We start from the raw sequence: 14,800 nt of genomic DNA, 5'->3' as shown, positions 1-14,800 counted from the left end.
AGCGCCGGCCCTGCCTATGCCCCAGCATCCAGCCCGGTAAGGGCGTGCTTTTTTTGGCAGGTGTCCACCTTCCTCGGTGTTTTGGATCCTCGCGAGTGCCTGGTCCTAGGTGGAGACTTCAACTGCACCCTCGAGGAGAGGGACCACATGGGGATCGAGCCGAGCCCAGCCGCTGCAGACGTCGTCAGGGAGATTGTAGTCCATCACTCCCTGGTGGATGTCTGGAGCGACCTCCACCCAGATGATGACTCTACATTCACTCGTGTCCGGGTGGAGGAACATCGGTCGAGCCACTGTCGGTTGGATCGCATTTATTTTTCTCAATGTCATCTCTTGCAGGCCCACTCCTCCAGTGTTCGGCCGGCCCCGTTTTTGGACCACCATTTGGTGGCTGTGATGGCCTCTCTCTTCGGAGAGGCCGGGACCGGCCTATTGGCATTTCAATAACAGCCTACTGGAGGATGTGGGGTTTGTGGCATCCTTCCGGGAGATTTGGCTGGCCTGGCGGGAACAGAGGCATGCCTTTCCCTCAGCGTGGCGGTGGTGAGATGTGGGGAAGGTGCGCACCCGGCTCTTCTGCCGTAGCCACACCCGGGGCGCCAGCCGACAGAGGGATGTGGTGATAGAGCAGTTGGAGCAGGAGGTATTGGAGCTGGAGAGGCATCTGGCTGCCAGCCCCGGAGATCTACTCCTCTGTGGAGCACACTGGGAGAAGCAGGAGGAGCTCCGGGCCCTTGACAGTCTTCGGGCCCGGGAACGATCCCGCATCCATCTCCTACGGGAGATGGATCGCGCCTCCCGCTTCTTCTACGCCCTGGAGAAGAAGAGGGGGGCAAAAAAGCATGTCCTCGTCCTCTTGGCAGAGGACGGCGCCCCCCTCGTGGATCCGGTGGAGATGCGCGAGAGGGCCAGAGTCTTCTATACTGGCCTTTTCTCCTCGGATCCAACCGACACTGATGCCTGCAGAGCACTTTGGGACAGACTCCCGACGGTCAGCATGGGCGACTGAGACCGACTGGAGCTGCCTCTCACTCTGGCCGAATTCTCGGAAGCCCTCCCTCTCATGCCCACTAATAAATCTCTGGGCATGGATGGGCTGACCATGGAGTTCTACCACGTGTTCTGGGACGTCCTCTGCCTGGACCTCGCCATCGTCTGGGGCGAGTCCTTGGAGAGCGGGGTCCTCCCTCTCTCGTGCAGGCGAGCGGTGTTCACCTTATTGCCAAAGAAGTTGGATCTCCAGAATTGGCGTCCCGTCTTGCTCCTCAGCACAGACTATAAGGTCGTGGCGAAAGCCATCTCGCTGTGGCTGCGGTCTGTGCTGACGGACGTGGTCCATCCAGACCAGACCTACACCATCCTGGGCCGTACCATTTTTGACAATCTTTATCTAGTTTGGGATCTCTTGGAGCTTGGGTGTAGGGATGGTCTGTTCACCCTCCTGTCCCTGGATCAGGAGAAGGCGTTCGACTGGATGGACCACGGGTATCTCCTGGGCACTCTGGGGTTTCTCCAGGTGTTGTATGCCTCCACAGAGTGTTTGGTCAAGCTCAACTGGACCCTGACCACACCTGTCAGCTTCGGGCGAGGGGTGCCTAAAGGCTGACCGCTGTCAGGTCAGCTGTACACTCTGGCCATTGAGCCCTTCCTTTGTCTCCTTCGCAAGAGGCTGACGGGATTGGTGCTCCGTGAGCCAGAGATGCAGCCGGTTCTGACAGCATATGCCGACGACGTGCTCCTTGTGGTCCAGAACCCAGATGACCTGGTGCGGGTGGAGGCTTGTCAAACTGTTTATTCGGTAGCCTCCTCTGCCCGGGTCAGCTGGGTCAAGAGCTTTGGCCTGGTGGTCGTGGACGGGTGGCAGACTGCTCTATCTTGGCGTTTTATTTCTTGGCCACGCATCCATCTCTGCCGGAGAACTGGCACGGTTTAGAAAGCAGGATGACTGGGAGGTTGCGGAGCTGGACGGGACTGCTCCGGTGCCTCTCCCTCCGGGGGAGAGTGCTGGTGCTTAACCAACTGGTCCTGTCCATGTTCTGGCACTGACTCAACACCGTGTGCCCCGGTGTTCCTGGCCAATCTCCAGAGGTTGGTTCTGGGGTTTTTTTGGCCGGGACTGCACTGGGTCTCTGCGGCGGTTCTCCATCTCCCCTTGGAGGAGGGCGGACAGGGCCTGACATGCATGCACACGCAGGTTCATGTCTTCCACCTCCAGGCTCTGCAGAGACTCCTTTTATAGTGCAGGTGGCTCGGCATGGAGCACGTTGGCGCACGCCTTCCTCTGCCGCCTGCGAGGGTTCCAATACGACCGGCAGCTCTTTTTTCTCCATCCGAGAGGTCTTCTGCGAGACCTCTCTGAGCTGCCGATCTTCTACTAGGACCTCCTCCAGATCTGGAGGCTGGTTTCAGCAACCAGGTCCTTTGCAGCCACTTAGGGGGTAGATCTCGCGGAGCCCCTGTTACAAAATTTCCATCTTCGTGTGCAGGTGGCGGAGTCCTCCTCGATGTGCCAGAGATTGGTCCTGGCAGGAGTCACCAAGATCGGAGACATCCTGGATTACGACCTGGGGAGTTAGGTAGATCCCCAGGCGCTCTGTCAGTGCTTGGGGCTCTCCACCCTTACGACCCCCCGGCGCGTACTCCAGAAGGTGGAGGCAGCCCTACCTCCCACCTCTCGATTCTTCCTCAAGCGGGTCCTGCCAGACGGTGAGCCCCGCCCGCCCCTCACTCCGGGTCCTCTGGACCTTTCCATCAGCCCCCTGGCCCGTGAGCCTTCCCAGACTTTCCACCTGCATACTTTAGCCGGCTTCATGTCATGCAGCCAGTTCATTTCCAAACCATGCCATGGGACCATCTGTACACACTTGTGCTGCACACGCTTCACTACCCCACCCTCGTGTCCCGCCCAAACACCAAGTGGTGGGACCTTTTACCAGCAGCGGCCAGTGGGGAATCCTGGTGGGCCAGTTTCTATTCCACCTTAGTCCCGCGGCCTGCCAGGGATATCAGCTGGTGTCTTCTGCATGGAGCTGTGAGCATGGGCATGTACTTGGCACAGTTTACCACTGTCCCTGACACCTGTCCCTTCTGCGGCATGAGGGAGACCTGGCGCACATGTACCTTCAGTGCGCCAGGCTGCAGCCCCTTTTCCAGCTCCTCCAGAACCTCTTATTGAGGTTCTGGCTGCAATTCTCCCCACATTTATTTCTCTGTGCATACAATCCAAGGCCCCATGAAGTCACAGGACCACCTTGTCAACCTCCTCCTCGCTATGGCCAAGGTGGCCATTCATAACACAACAGAGGGGAAGTTGGCAGATGGAGGGGCCTGCAACTGTGGGGCCGTTTTTCCTTCTTTCATCCGTTCACGTATTCTCTGGGCAGCATCCTCTGGCTCCCTTGATGCCTTTGAGGAGTAGTGGGCATTGTCCGGGGTTCTCTGCTTTGTGTCCCCATCAGGTTCCCTTCGTTTAGCCCTATGACCTCACTCCCGATCCTGGTTTTTTTCATTGGTTGTCCCTCATACTTATTTGGTATCACAGATCTGTGGATCCTCCCCTTAGGCTGGGGGGAGATCCTTATCAGTGGGCGGGCGACTACCCTCATATCCTTCTGGCCTGAGTGCATCACCCCATCTGTAGTTATTCATTGAAAGAAGTATTTCTGAAGACTTGTGACAATCACTATTTTAACTGTCTCCTCATTTCTCAGAAATGTGTGTCACTACATATCAAAGTGAGATCAGCTGGGTTTTATTCGTCTACTTTTTGTTTGTCTATAGATTCTAACCACTGGGATGTGTAGGTCTGGAAAGAGTATAATTACAATTTTGTTCATAATGTTAAGTCCAGAGAATTTTGCAATCTGGAGCTTGCTTATTTTCACTCAGACTCAGATTATTCATTCCCACAATTATAAATTTAAAAACCACACCAGTCAATATGTGTTGAACTCTGAAGTTTTTTCATAATGCAAAACAAGACATTTGTCTATGTATGTCATTACCATGAGCAATCTTTCCCCTGGTATTGACTATAGTAGGGTTTTAAAAGAGTCAGAATGGATATGTAATTCTCCAAATACAAAAGCAAAAATGTTCAGATACAAAGAGCTGGGGAATCTGTCATAACTTGTTACGGCAAATGAACTCTCAAAGTAATGAGGATATCTAAAGTGAAGTCATTTTCCCTGGTAGCTTACATAACCTTTAAATGTAATGTTTTGGCTTTTCGGCTATCTGTCAGAACATGTGTTGTCTAGGAATGTCATTGAATTCTTTGAATAAAATTTAAGAACTGGAAAATAGCTTTCATTCTGATGTATGTTTTGAGTATATCACCTATTTTGGACTCTATAAGAACTGGATTTGTACACAACACGTTTCCCTTTATACAGAACCACTAGATGGCTAGAATCTACTAATATTCACTACCAAGCAACTTGAAATGTAAAGGCAAGCGTTTTGATAAATTAATAATGAGCTTATATGTCAAAGGTTGCAATAGAAAATAACGCTGGGCCAGATTCTTAGCTAGTGTCAATCAGCTTAGCTCCATTGCCTTCAGTTTACACCAGCTGATGCTGGGGTTGTTTTTGTAAAGTGAGGTTAGACTGCAATTTGTTAGATACGCAAGACTCTGTGGGCCAGATTTGCTGCCTTGGCTGAACTGTGCATGAGGCAAGATCAGAGGTGGAGGGGCTGCAGTGGCTTTAGGTAAACTTTGCAGTCCCACGGTCAACATCTCGCTCACTTTTGGGCCTGAAAACTATGCTATATTGCACTAGCTGCTAACTGTTTCCAGGCACTGTTCTAGCAGCTGGGGATTGCTGTGCTGCCCTCAGCTATACCTGCTGTTCTCCAGACACTTCCCCCTACAGCAGATGGTGGGAGGAGATTATCATGAGAACTGCTGTGGCAGCTCTACATGGGCCCGATCCACTGGCTTTGAGGCAGCTCTGCACAGTTTAATAGTAGCAAAGCAGATGAGTGTGTCAGTGAGATCAAAACACTTTTGGCCCTGATTCTGATCTCACTTGCTTGGCTACTATAAATCTCCTCTGCCCTGGACCGGCGCTTTCTCTCAGATCTCCATTAATGTGCCCCCAATAAAATATGGCTGCTTTAAATTCCTTTGCCTTATGTCTGCATTATCTTTGGCAAGGACTATAGCTTGAAAATTGGGCTTTTTAGTCATTTGTGGTGCTGCAGCAGAATGACACAGTATCTGAAAGCTTTGGTGCTTACACTTCATCTTTTGAATCAGAAAGCTGTCATTCAGTTCAATCCCACGTTCCTGTCACTGTACTGAACTTCAGTCTTCTCAGACATTTTCCTCTGCTCCTCCTTAGCCATTCTCCTGTTTATCACCACTGCTTCCCTCCCACATGCTCAAACAATAACACTTCTGGGTAACTAATATAAAATGGGATTGCATTTACTACTTGGGCTAGGGATTCAGAAGCAGGGGAAGCTATTTTTGATGTGGAAAACGGATGAGGACTTCTGGAAACAGCAGCTGGTCGAGAAGAGAATTTTGCATAAACACACAGTAATTACTGAGAAATAACCAGAGTGTGATTATACAAATCAGAAAAGTGAGGCCAAAACTCCCTGATAACACTAGTGTAAATGGGAGAGCTGGAGCCTGGGAGTGCAGCCAGGGGTCAGTAACTGTCTGGCATCCCTATACAGAGTGAAACAGGATCTGACTGCCTGAGGCGATTCCATTGCAGTAGAAATGGACAAATCATCATTATACCACCTGTTAGCATAAAACGTTGTTAGAAGTAGTCTCCAGAGATAGGCAACTACTGCTTTCTAGGCAATATCCCTCTTCCTGTGTGGTGCAGCCAGTGTGTCCTGGCTGTAATGCAAGCTGCTTTCCAGGGGCCAGGGAGAAGGAATTCTTGTACCAGGTTGCAGAGCAGCAGCGGAGACATGCCATGGCTACTACAGCAGGGTGAGGGTGAGGCACACACAAATATACACTCCCTGGTGGATGGGGAGAACCCGCAAAGCTGCAAATTCTCTGGTCCCACTCCCATCCCTTGTCCCAATCTTCTTCCTTCCTTCCAACTCCTTCCCCTGCAGCAACATGTTATGAACCTGATGAGCTTGGCACAGCATCACAAGTCTGTGTCCATATCTCACGGCATCCTATCCCCCACCGGAGATAAATGAAATTAATATGACTAACCAGTTCTGCTAAGGAGATGACCCTCTTTGGTTGTGGCGGAGGAGCTAAGATACATGTTCTTATCTGCACTGTAAGGAGGTAAGACCATAAGCCTGTTCTTGCATATCCTGCGAGGCTTTGCTTTTACATCTGATATGAAAGATGGCATCTCCACTAACACAGTGCTGCCCCCGCACACGCACATGTCTTGATGGGGCAGAGGAGAAAGCTCCACTTCCTAAAGCACCAGCATCTCCTTTTGGGGAACTTAGTAGTTCCTTCCAAGTATTTCCCTGGTCTGACTAGCCCTGGCTTGTGTTAGCTGACCAGACTACAGCTCAAGCCAGGGCACGCCAAGATGTGAAGAATGTCAATAGGAGTTATTTTCATTCTTGAATGGGAAAGTAGGCCCTTCAGTAGATGCTAACTAGATGAAAAGTTCAGGCAGGAATAAGAGGAGTTGCTTGTAAAGTTACTCTATTAAAGATGACCTACAAGAAAAATAAAATTGGGCTTTTGCCCTTTTGGGCTTCTTTATGATGGATAAACAAGGCGTGAAAAGTTTCTCAAAAGAGAGGGTTTTCCCCCCCCACTTGGCTGTGTTTTAACATTAGAAATTATAGAACAGTCTCTGAAGACTGGCGGATTTGCGAAATGGTGATGCCAGAAGAGCCAAGAGAGTAAAAGTTGAGAACTGAGAGGGGAAGGGATTTTTAGTCGGATTGTTTCCATGATATTTTCTTTGTTTTTATTGATGCCTATTTAACAGTAATGAATAATTAATATTCTGGGTAAAGGAAGGTTTGTTACCCTTGTACCTTGAATTAAGGTGTTAAAGCTTAAAATAAACCCCCCTGAGACCTATTGAAACTAGAGATTAGATGCATTGGCATTCCTGAATTATTTCTAAAGTGAAACAAACACACACACCACACCTGCCCTGCCCCCAAAAACTTCCCAAATAACTCGGGTCATCTCTTCTTCATCATAGCAAAGCAGGGCACAAGTCCACTTAACACAATATTCTTTGCACATCACCTATAACTGAATAAGTAATGCAGAAAATGTAAACAAGTCTCAGAAACTGAAGGTTTACATCCTAAATGTGTGTGGAGGTTTGGTGAAGAAGTATTCATAGTCACAGTGCTGTGGTGAGATGCTCTGTTTGTGTACACATTCTTAGTTAGTTCTTTTTATAATCAAATGCAAGCCCTTTTAAACAAGCCTTTTTTTTATTCTAAGCCAAGGCTGTCTTTAAACTTTTATTAGTGACTAAACATCAGTACTTTATATACGCCTCAGCACCTCTCTACTTTCACTGTACATGATACTGTTCTAGTCTGAACAATTCTTCATACATTTCTATCACTTTATGTTGCCAGGTACAGAAGTAGATCCCCTAGACTCCAGGTTTTCCTGTGAAATTTATCACTAGGTGTTTCAAAGGTTTCTTCTGCCAAAGATGAAATGAAAAATCTGCAGTGGAATACACTACCCATTTGCTAAGTAAAACCATCCTGGTTGGATGCATATTCCCATTTCCCAGGAAAGAGAAGCCCAGAAGTGGCTAGAAAAGTCTTACTGTGCAGAGAAATTTTGAATCACTTCTTGAGATTAATGCATACTTTGGGTACTGGTTACCATTGGGAAATCGCTATTCACAGCAGGACCAGAGGTGTAAAATATTTTCTCCCCCTCTTACATAAATAAATAAATATAAGTGTGTAATTTGCTGACACAAACTATTTGCTTAAAATGGGCAATAGGCCTTGGGGAGATGTTTATGATACGGGCTAGATTAACTTTAGGAAGAAGCAGCAGCTGGTGCTTTCAAACTGCTCGATGTTGGAATGATCTTCTGTAGCAGGAGGTAGAGGAAAGCAAAAAAGTGCAGCTGTCTCTTCCTAGAGCTAATTTTAAAAGAGCAATGAGGTAGTAATTACCATCCTTCCCTAATGTTCTTTATGAGGGTAAGAGGTTTAATGATTGGTCTAAGGTGGAAGAGAAAAACACTAACCAGGCTGCACACCAGTGTTAATAAAGTCTATTGCCCCAGTTTTTGTCCAGGTACTTAAGAACCTCAGACTTTCTTGGTTCCAGTGGGAGTTGAGGGTGCTCATTACCTCACAGGAGGTATCCAGTACATCTCAGAATGAAACCCTGTTTTTATACTTCTCCAGAGGAATAGCTGCATCTATGGTTTAATGATTGCTGTGCAACAGGCTTTGTTTCATTTATTGTGTACTCTTCTCAGGGCTTGGGGTAGAGACCAAAACAAGCTTCAGATCAGTGTTGCAGTTCTCCAGATCTGTGAATGAGACAGGCTGAGGAGGATTTTCTGTGCCGTTTCTTCAGTCAACATCTCATTTCTGCTAGATTCAGAGAAGTAACTGATAAGTGCAATTCTTCTGACAAAACATAAAGATTTATGCATCCATTTAGATAACGGCCTCACTATTTATAAATAGGAGCATCCTGTGAAAGCTGCTTTTAGACAAATTAGCGAAAAATCTATAGGAAATGCCTTTGCATTACTGACAGCCATCTTCATTAACTCTTTGGAAATGCCAAGGTTAGGGAATAACTAAACCAAAAAAGTAACAGGAGGAAATTGGTTAGCTTCGTGGATGCCTCATTGCATACATTTGAAGTCCTGAGGAGGCGAAAGCCAATTGGCTTGTTTGTTTTTACTTTGTTAGTTTTGCAAGCTTGCAGTCATCCTGGTGAGGGGGAATATGACTCAGTGTGTGTCACTTGCAGAATTAGCCATACTGTTTCCTGCAACAACTGGGAATGTATTGGTCTGAAGAGGTGATTCCCATCCTTGGACTTTTCTGATCTGACTAAGAGGACACTGGATCAAAACCTCTTCTGCTTCAAAGTTTAGTTCTGTAAATCAAAACCTAGCTGACAAGATTTCTGAAAAGTTCTGCCAGTATCCTATTTTTGTTGTCTCTTTCAATATTTCATCTAGATGGATAATGAAATAGCTGGCAATTTCCATATCCCCCTTTTAGAAGTGGCGATAAATTCATTCTGTCACAGTATATTTGTTCTTTCCTGAGATGGTTTCATGATGCACTGTGTGACTGAAAATTGTGTGGTCTCCAGGGAAAAGATCAAAGAAACTGCCTTTAAGCTCAGTTAGTGTACAAACACAATTTTTACTTTAAGGCTCGATTATCCTATGTATTCTGTGTCCTTGAGTTAAATGTTGATGAATGTGGGTGGGAACCTCTAAGAATATCTGTTAGAAATGAGATAAAGAGGATTTTGTGAGAGTTAAACTAGAATTTTTTTGCTATATCTTTTTGAGTACTTGATTGAAAATACAGTTATACACTTTGTTGGTAGTAGTATCAATCTGAGTTGGCTACATTTGACACATACATGGTGAATAATAAAAGAATATTTCTCTCTTGTTAGCAAAAAAAAATGTATTATGTGAGATACTGTGAAAAGGCTTTAAATAATTTTAAAATGAGTTTCATCTCATCTCTTGATCACCCAGAACAGAGTAGTAAAAATCCAACAGAGAACTAATGCAAGAGCCTTGCAGTGCATACTTGCTTATCTACACGGCTCAGCTTATTACTGTTGTTATTTCTTATATGTAGTGTGGTAATGCCTAGCCGCCTCAGTCTCGGACCCCATTATGCTAGGTGCTGTACTAATACAACAAAAGATGGCCCTGTCCCAAAGAGCTTACAATTTACGTAAATTTAAGAATGCTAAGAATTGTCATACAAGCATGAGTCTTTCTATGAGTCGGGGGCAGGAACAATTTATTTGCCTTACTTGTATCTGCCCTGGGCATATACTAGTTTTTTGCAAGGAGGAAACCTCAGAAACTGGAGGGAAGCTGTCCAAAGGGGCTGATCCTGAGGCTAGTGAGATCAGTCCTCAAAGCTTCCACAGAATTCATTTCTCCAGGATTAGTCCAAGAGAGAGCAGTGCCAGGCACCCGGAAGAGTGTTCTGTAATGTACTATTGGACAGGGTAGTCATAGATGGAAAAACTACATACTGAGCAAGCAGGCTTTAGACTGAAAAGGTTGTGTATAGATCGCTTCTTTACTCTGAAACGATTGATTGAGAAAGGGCTTTAGTGTTTTACTGGGCTCTCAATTATCCTGCTACTATTAGATTGGTCCTGCTTGGGGATTGTTCCTGCTTTGAGCAGGGGGTTGGACTAGATGATCTCCTGAGGTCCCTTCCAACCCTGATATTCAATTTTTTTTTTAAATATTGACCTCAAACATCATAAACAGGGACTGTAGCTTAGGGTCCAGTTCTGATGTCCTTAGTTATATTGACTGGTACCTTGCTGTACAAGTAGTGCCAGTGAAATTAATGGGACTACCCATAGTGAGTACCTCAGTGTGAATAAGGGTGACAATCTGATTTTTACTGTGTAATATATCAATAAAGTACTGTGAGTCGCTGTATGACACCTTAATACAACTGAATATGGACTCACTAGCTGGTCAGATAAGTCCCTGTGCAGAGATCCTACACAAGATCCAATGTACCATTTAATTTCCACTGAAAATCTTATTACAGGATTTAAGTGATGTGCAGGCCCTTTGAAATGAGTTGAATTTTACTCTAATTTACTTAAAGGATTGACTGAGTTTCCTATCCTGCCATAGATCCATAGGCAAAACTCCTATTAGTGAGAATTCCATGCATAGCAGGATACTTTTAATGTGGTGAAAGTGAATATGAGCACAGACTTTGGGGAAGGAATTGTCGTCTTGCAAAAATATTGCTGTAGAAAAAAACATCTGTTGTAGGTTCATGACCTCAGAGAATTCTATTCTCATTAAAGGATGGAAACATGTTCAGTTTTGCTTTTACTATTGAATCTATCAATTATCAAATTATATTTTAAATTGTTACGGAGTTGAATGAAAACAGTTTTTTTTTAAATCAATGATTAGCTATGGTGCAGGGTGATGGGAGGGAGTGGGGAAACAACCCATGCCTTTGTTTTTTCAGCCAAAAGGAAACGGTTCTTTGGGTTTCCAATCTTTTTTGGGACGAATAACTTGTTTGCAAATTGTCACTAGGCCAGCTGACAAAATAACTAAATTCTGACTGGCAAAGGATGCTAGAAGCCTGTCAAAAACGTAAAATAGACAGATGTCATTTGAAGGTTAGGGTCTCCTGAGCCTAGTGATTATACTTTTAAAATGTGCTTGGAGGAGAGAAGGGGGGCAAAGTGGAAAATGTTAACGTTCTTTTGTATTGTTTGATTTCATTCTTTTATTTATTTTTTCTCATTTATAATGCTTACGTATGCAGGAAGTTGAGGTAGGTTTTTCACTTTTTAATTTCTAAATAGCTTCAAAATGAATAATAGAATTTGTAACAATACAATGTATATTATATTCTAAACTGTCAATATCCATTATTAATGTGTTTTAGCTCCCAGGTTACTTCCCCCCCCCCAATTGTACATCCAGTAGATTCAATTTATCAAATGCATATGAATGGTATAGTTATTGCTTTCTTTACTCATTAATTACAGTTCAAGTCGGATTCAGTCATTACCTGTGTTTTCATGCTGAATTGCTCATATAAAGAGTAAATGACGTGTAATTTTTTTAAATCATGATTCCGCTCAGAAGTGCTGAATGTATTTAGCAAATGCTGTTTTAAAAACAGAAAATTGTGACTTTTTTGTAATTGTTTCATCCAGTTTGTAATAGGCTTATATTATAATTATTTTAAAATAGTTGTTTAATAAAATTGTAGTAAAGGGACTATAATAAGGTTAACTGGGTGATTCAGAATATTATGGGGATTGAGCCATGTTCTCCGCATCCTTTACTTCCTGATTAGTCAGAGGGAGTTCCTGGCCTCCTCCTCCCCCACACTCTGTTATGATGTCGTTAAATAAAATAGGTGAGTTTCCAGCTTGTGACTAAACTTATTTTTGTTGCAGTGAGCAGTCTCTTGACCAGATCGGTCCATTTACAAGAAGAATAAATTAAAAATCACTGAAGAAACAGGAAGCTGATATCTTGTCTATCTGCTCAGTAGAGCTGGTCAAGAAATATTGATGAAAAATGGAGGGGGAAAAATTCCATGAAACTTTCCATGGAAATATATCCATTTTCCTATCCGCTGTACTGCCGACTTCAGGCTGAATTCTGACCTGACCAACACAGAAAGCGGAAGGAGATCTATCCACTGTTGCACGCATGCTGGCAGACAGGACAAATTTCCATGTGGTAGTCTAAGGGTATGTCTACACTGCAGTTAGACACTCGCGGCTGGCCTGTGCCAGCTGATTCAGGCTCACAGAGCCTGGACTCACAAGGCTGTTTAATTGCAGTGCAGACACTTGGTTTCAGGCTGCAACCCGAGTTCTGGGACCCTCCCATCTCTCAGGGTCCTAGACCCTGGGCTCCATCCCAAGTCTGAACATCTGCGCCACTATTAAACAGCTCCTTAGCCGAGCCCTGTGAGCCTGAGTCAGCTGGCACGAGGGCCAGCCACAGGTTTTTAATTGCAGTGTAGACATACCTAAAGGACCAATAGTAAGGTGCATCCAATTGCTTCTTTGAAAAGATGCAGCAAAAGGTAGTGTAAGCAAAACTGCAAAGTGTTATGCAGTGGACATGACAGCATGTCTGGCATTCTTGTTATGTATTCCTACATCACTGCTGGAATCTCAGCCATCCACCAGGGGTTAAAAGACTTGGCAATAGTATTTCCTTGAATTATGCCTGTTAGTCACCAGGAGCACTGTGGTACTAGCCACCTGCACTGAGGACACAAGGAGACTCTTCCCGCTGCTCTTAATGCCCCTGCCAATGCCTAGCTAGGGGTGAAGGAGAGGGTCGGGCAGGCAGCATTTGGGAAATGGGAGCAGGCAGGGGAGGTAGGGACAGAAGGAAAATAATGGAAAGAATGGCCCTTTGTTTCAGTGGCAGTCCCTGGCAGGATTATGGATATCCCACCAGATTGTGTCTAGGAATCCTGGGGGAGCAGAAGCAAGAGTGGGAGATGGGATCCCTTAAAAGGGTACAGTGGATACTTCCTCCAGCTCTGGTCCCTCTTCATTTTGAGGGTATGTCTACATTTGAGTTGGGAGATGTGATTCCCAATTTACGTAGACATACCTGCGCTAGCTCTGCTTGAACTCTACTGCCTAAGAATAGCAGTGTGGACATTGCAATACTGGTGGCTACATACCCCAAGTACAGTCCTGCCTGATCATCTGGGTATGTATTCAGGCTGCTAGCCCAAGCACCTTGGGGATGGCAGGGATAGCTCAGTGGTTTGAGCATTGGCCTGCTAAACCCAGAGTTGTGAGTTCAGTCCTTGAGGGGGGCCACATCGGGATCTGGGGCAAGAATCAGTACTTGGTCCTGCTAGTGAAGGCAGGGGTCTGGACTCAATGACCTTTCAAGGTCCCTTCCAGTTCTAGGAGATAGGTATGTCTCTTATTATTATTATTTATTACAGAGCTCAGCTTTTGTAGCGTCAGATATATAGACTTGCACTTTCTGGAGATCACCTGTTAAGCCACTGATGTTCACCGAGATGGTGGCAGTCACACTTGCTCTATATTCCATTCAGCAACAGAGAGGTTGTTTAGGGATAAAAATAATGAACATCTGTAATGCACTGTTAAACCTATTACAAGCTTCTGCAGGTTACACAGCTGCATGGAATCATGGGCAGGGCCTGATCAGGCTTTTCTAGTCCTGTGGAGAAGTGTAGATCTCACTTAAAAACTCCACTAGTACTATACAGTTGTGCAGAAATTGATCTTCATACACTGGAAGAACTATTCACATATGTTACTACCGATCCTGGTTAAAAAAAAAGCTGCAAAACTATACGCCTTTCTGTGCAGCAGTTCTGATATTTTGATTCATTATTTTGTGTTTAGAATTAATTTTTTAGCCAATCTGATTTCCAGTTATATTTTTATTTTGTCACCTTCAATTGCAGACTGTGCCACAACTTGTCATAGAGAACTATCACCTACATTTCTGCATGTTTTGATGTCTCTTTACACAGAGAGGCATTAAATGGCCTAATATCAGTGTACTGGACTTTGTTGTAGGAAGTAGCAATAATAAGGCAGCAGTTTGAAAGACCCATATACAGTGAGAGTTAAGAATGTCTTGTAGTTCTAAAAATATGATTTCAAAAATCATATAGAAAATTAGTTTAAGGTGAATTTCACTCCTCTGCAGAGAACCAACACAAAGTCAATGCATCACTTAAATTATCATCTTAGGTAGGACTTAAATGTGACTTAAACTTTTTTTCTGGGCCTTCTGTACAGAAATGAATGGATAATTTCACTCTTAATATACCAATCATCTCCTGGCTCAGCCAGAATTGAATGCCATCAGACTGAAACTGTAGTGTTATGTTTTCTTTTGTTTTGTATTGCTTTGCTTCACAGTTGAGCAGTTGTCTCTCTGAAGCTGCATGTACTAATTCTTTACTCTTTTATAAGTCATTAAAGCTTTTATTAAAAACAAAGCAAAAAGCACACCAACAAAACTCAAAGGTTTTCTTCTCTTTTGTAGGTTTTATTTTTTTGGTTATTTTTCAATGTGTATTTTCCTATGTTATTTTGGCATGAAGTCTTGAC

General features: G+C 44.7%; 1 protein-coding gene across 2 annotated transcripts in view; it reads left to right on the top strand.

Moving 5' to 3' along the window:
- Window positions 1-14,800, top strand: part of SPOCK1 (SPARC (osteonectin), cwcv and kazal like domains proteoglycan 1) — a 476,662-nt gene that overhangs the window by 167,143 nt on the left and 294,719 nt on the right. The window contains exon 3 of one of the 2 annotated variants that reach the window (XM_030573317.1): window positions 11,482-11,490. The exons of the other annotated variant lie outside the window; for it this stretch is intronic. Within the exon in view, the coding sequence (XP_030429177.1) occupies window positions 11,482-11,490 (9 nt within the window). The remainder of the gene's footprint in view (window positions 1-11,481; window positions 11,491-14,800) is intronic. 2 annotated transcript variants of the gene reach the window in all.

The sequence above is a fragment of the Gopherus evgoodei genome, chromosome 8 (assembly GCF_007399415.2).
Source record: "Gopherus evgoodei ecotype Sinaloan lineage chromosome 8, rGopEvg1_v1.p, whole genome shotgun sequence".
Lineage (NCBI taxonomy): Eukaryota > Metazoa > Chordata > Testudines > Testudinidae > Gopherus > Gopherus evgoodei.
Note: the sequence above shows the minus strand (reverse complement) of the source record. Positions and strands in the feature narration are given on the sequence as shown.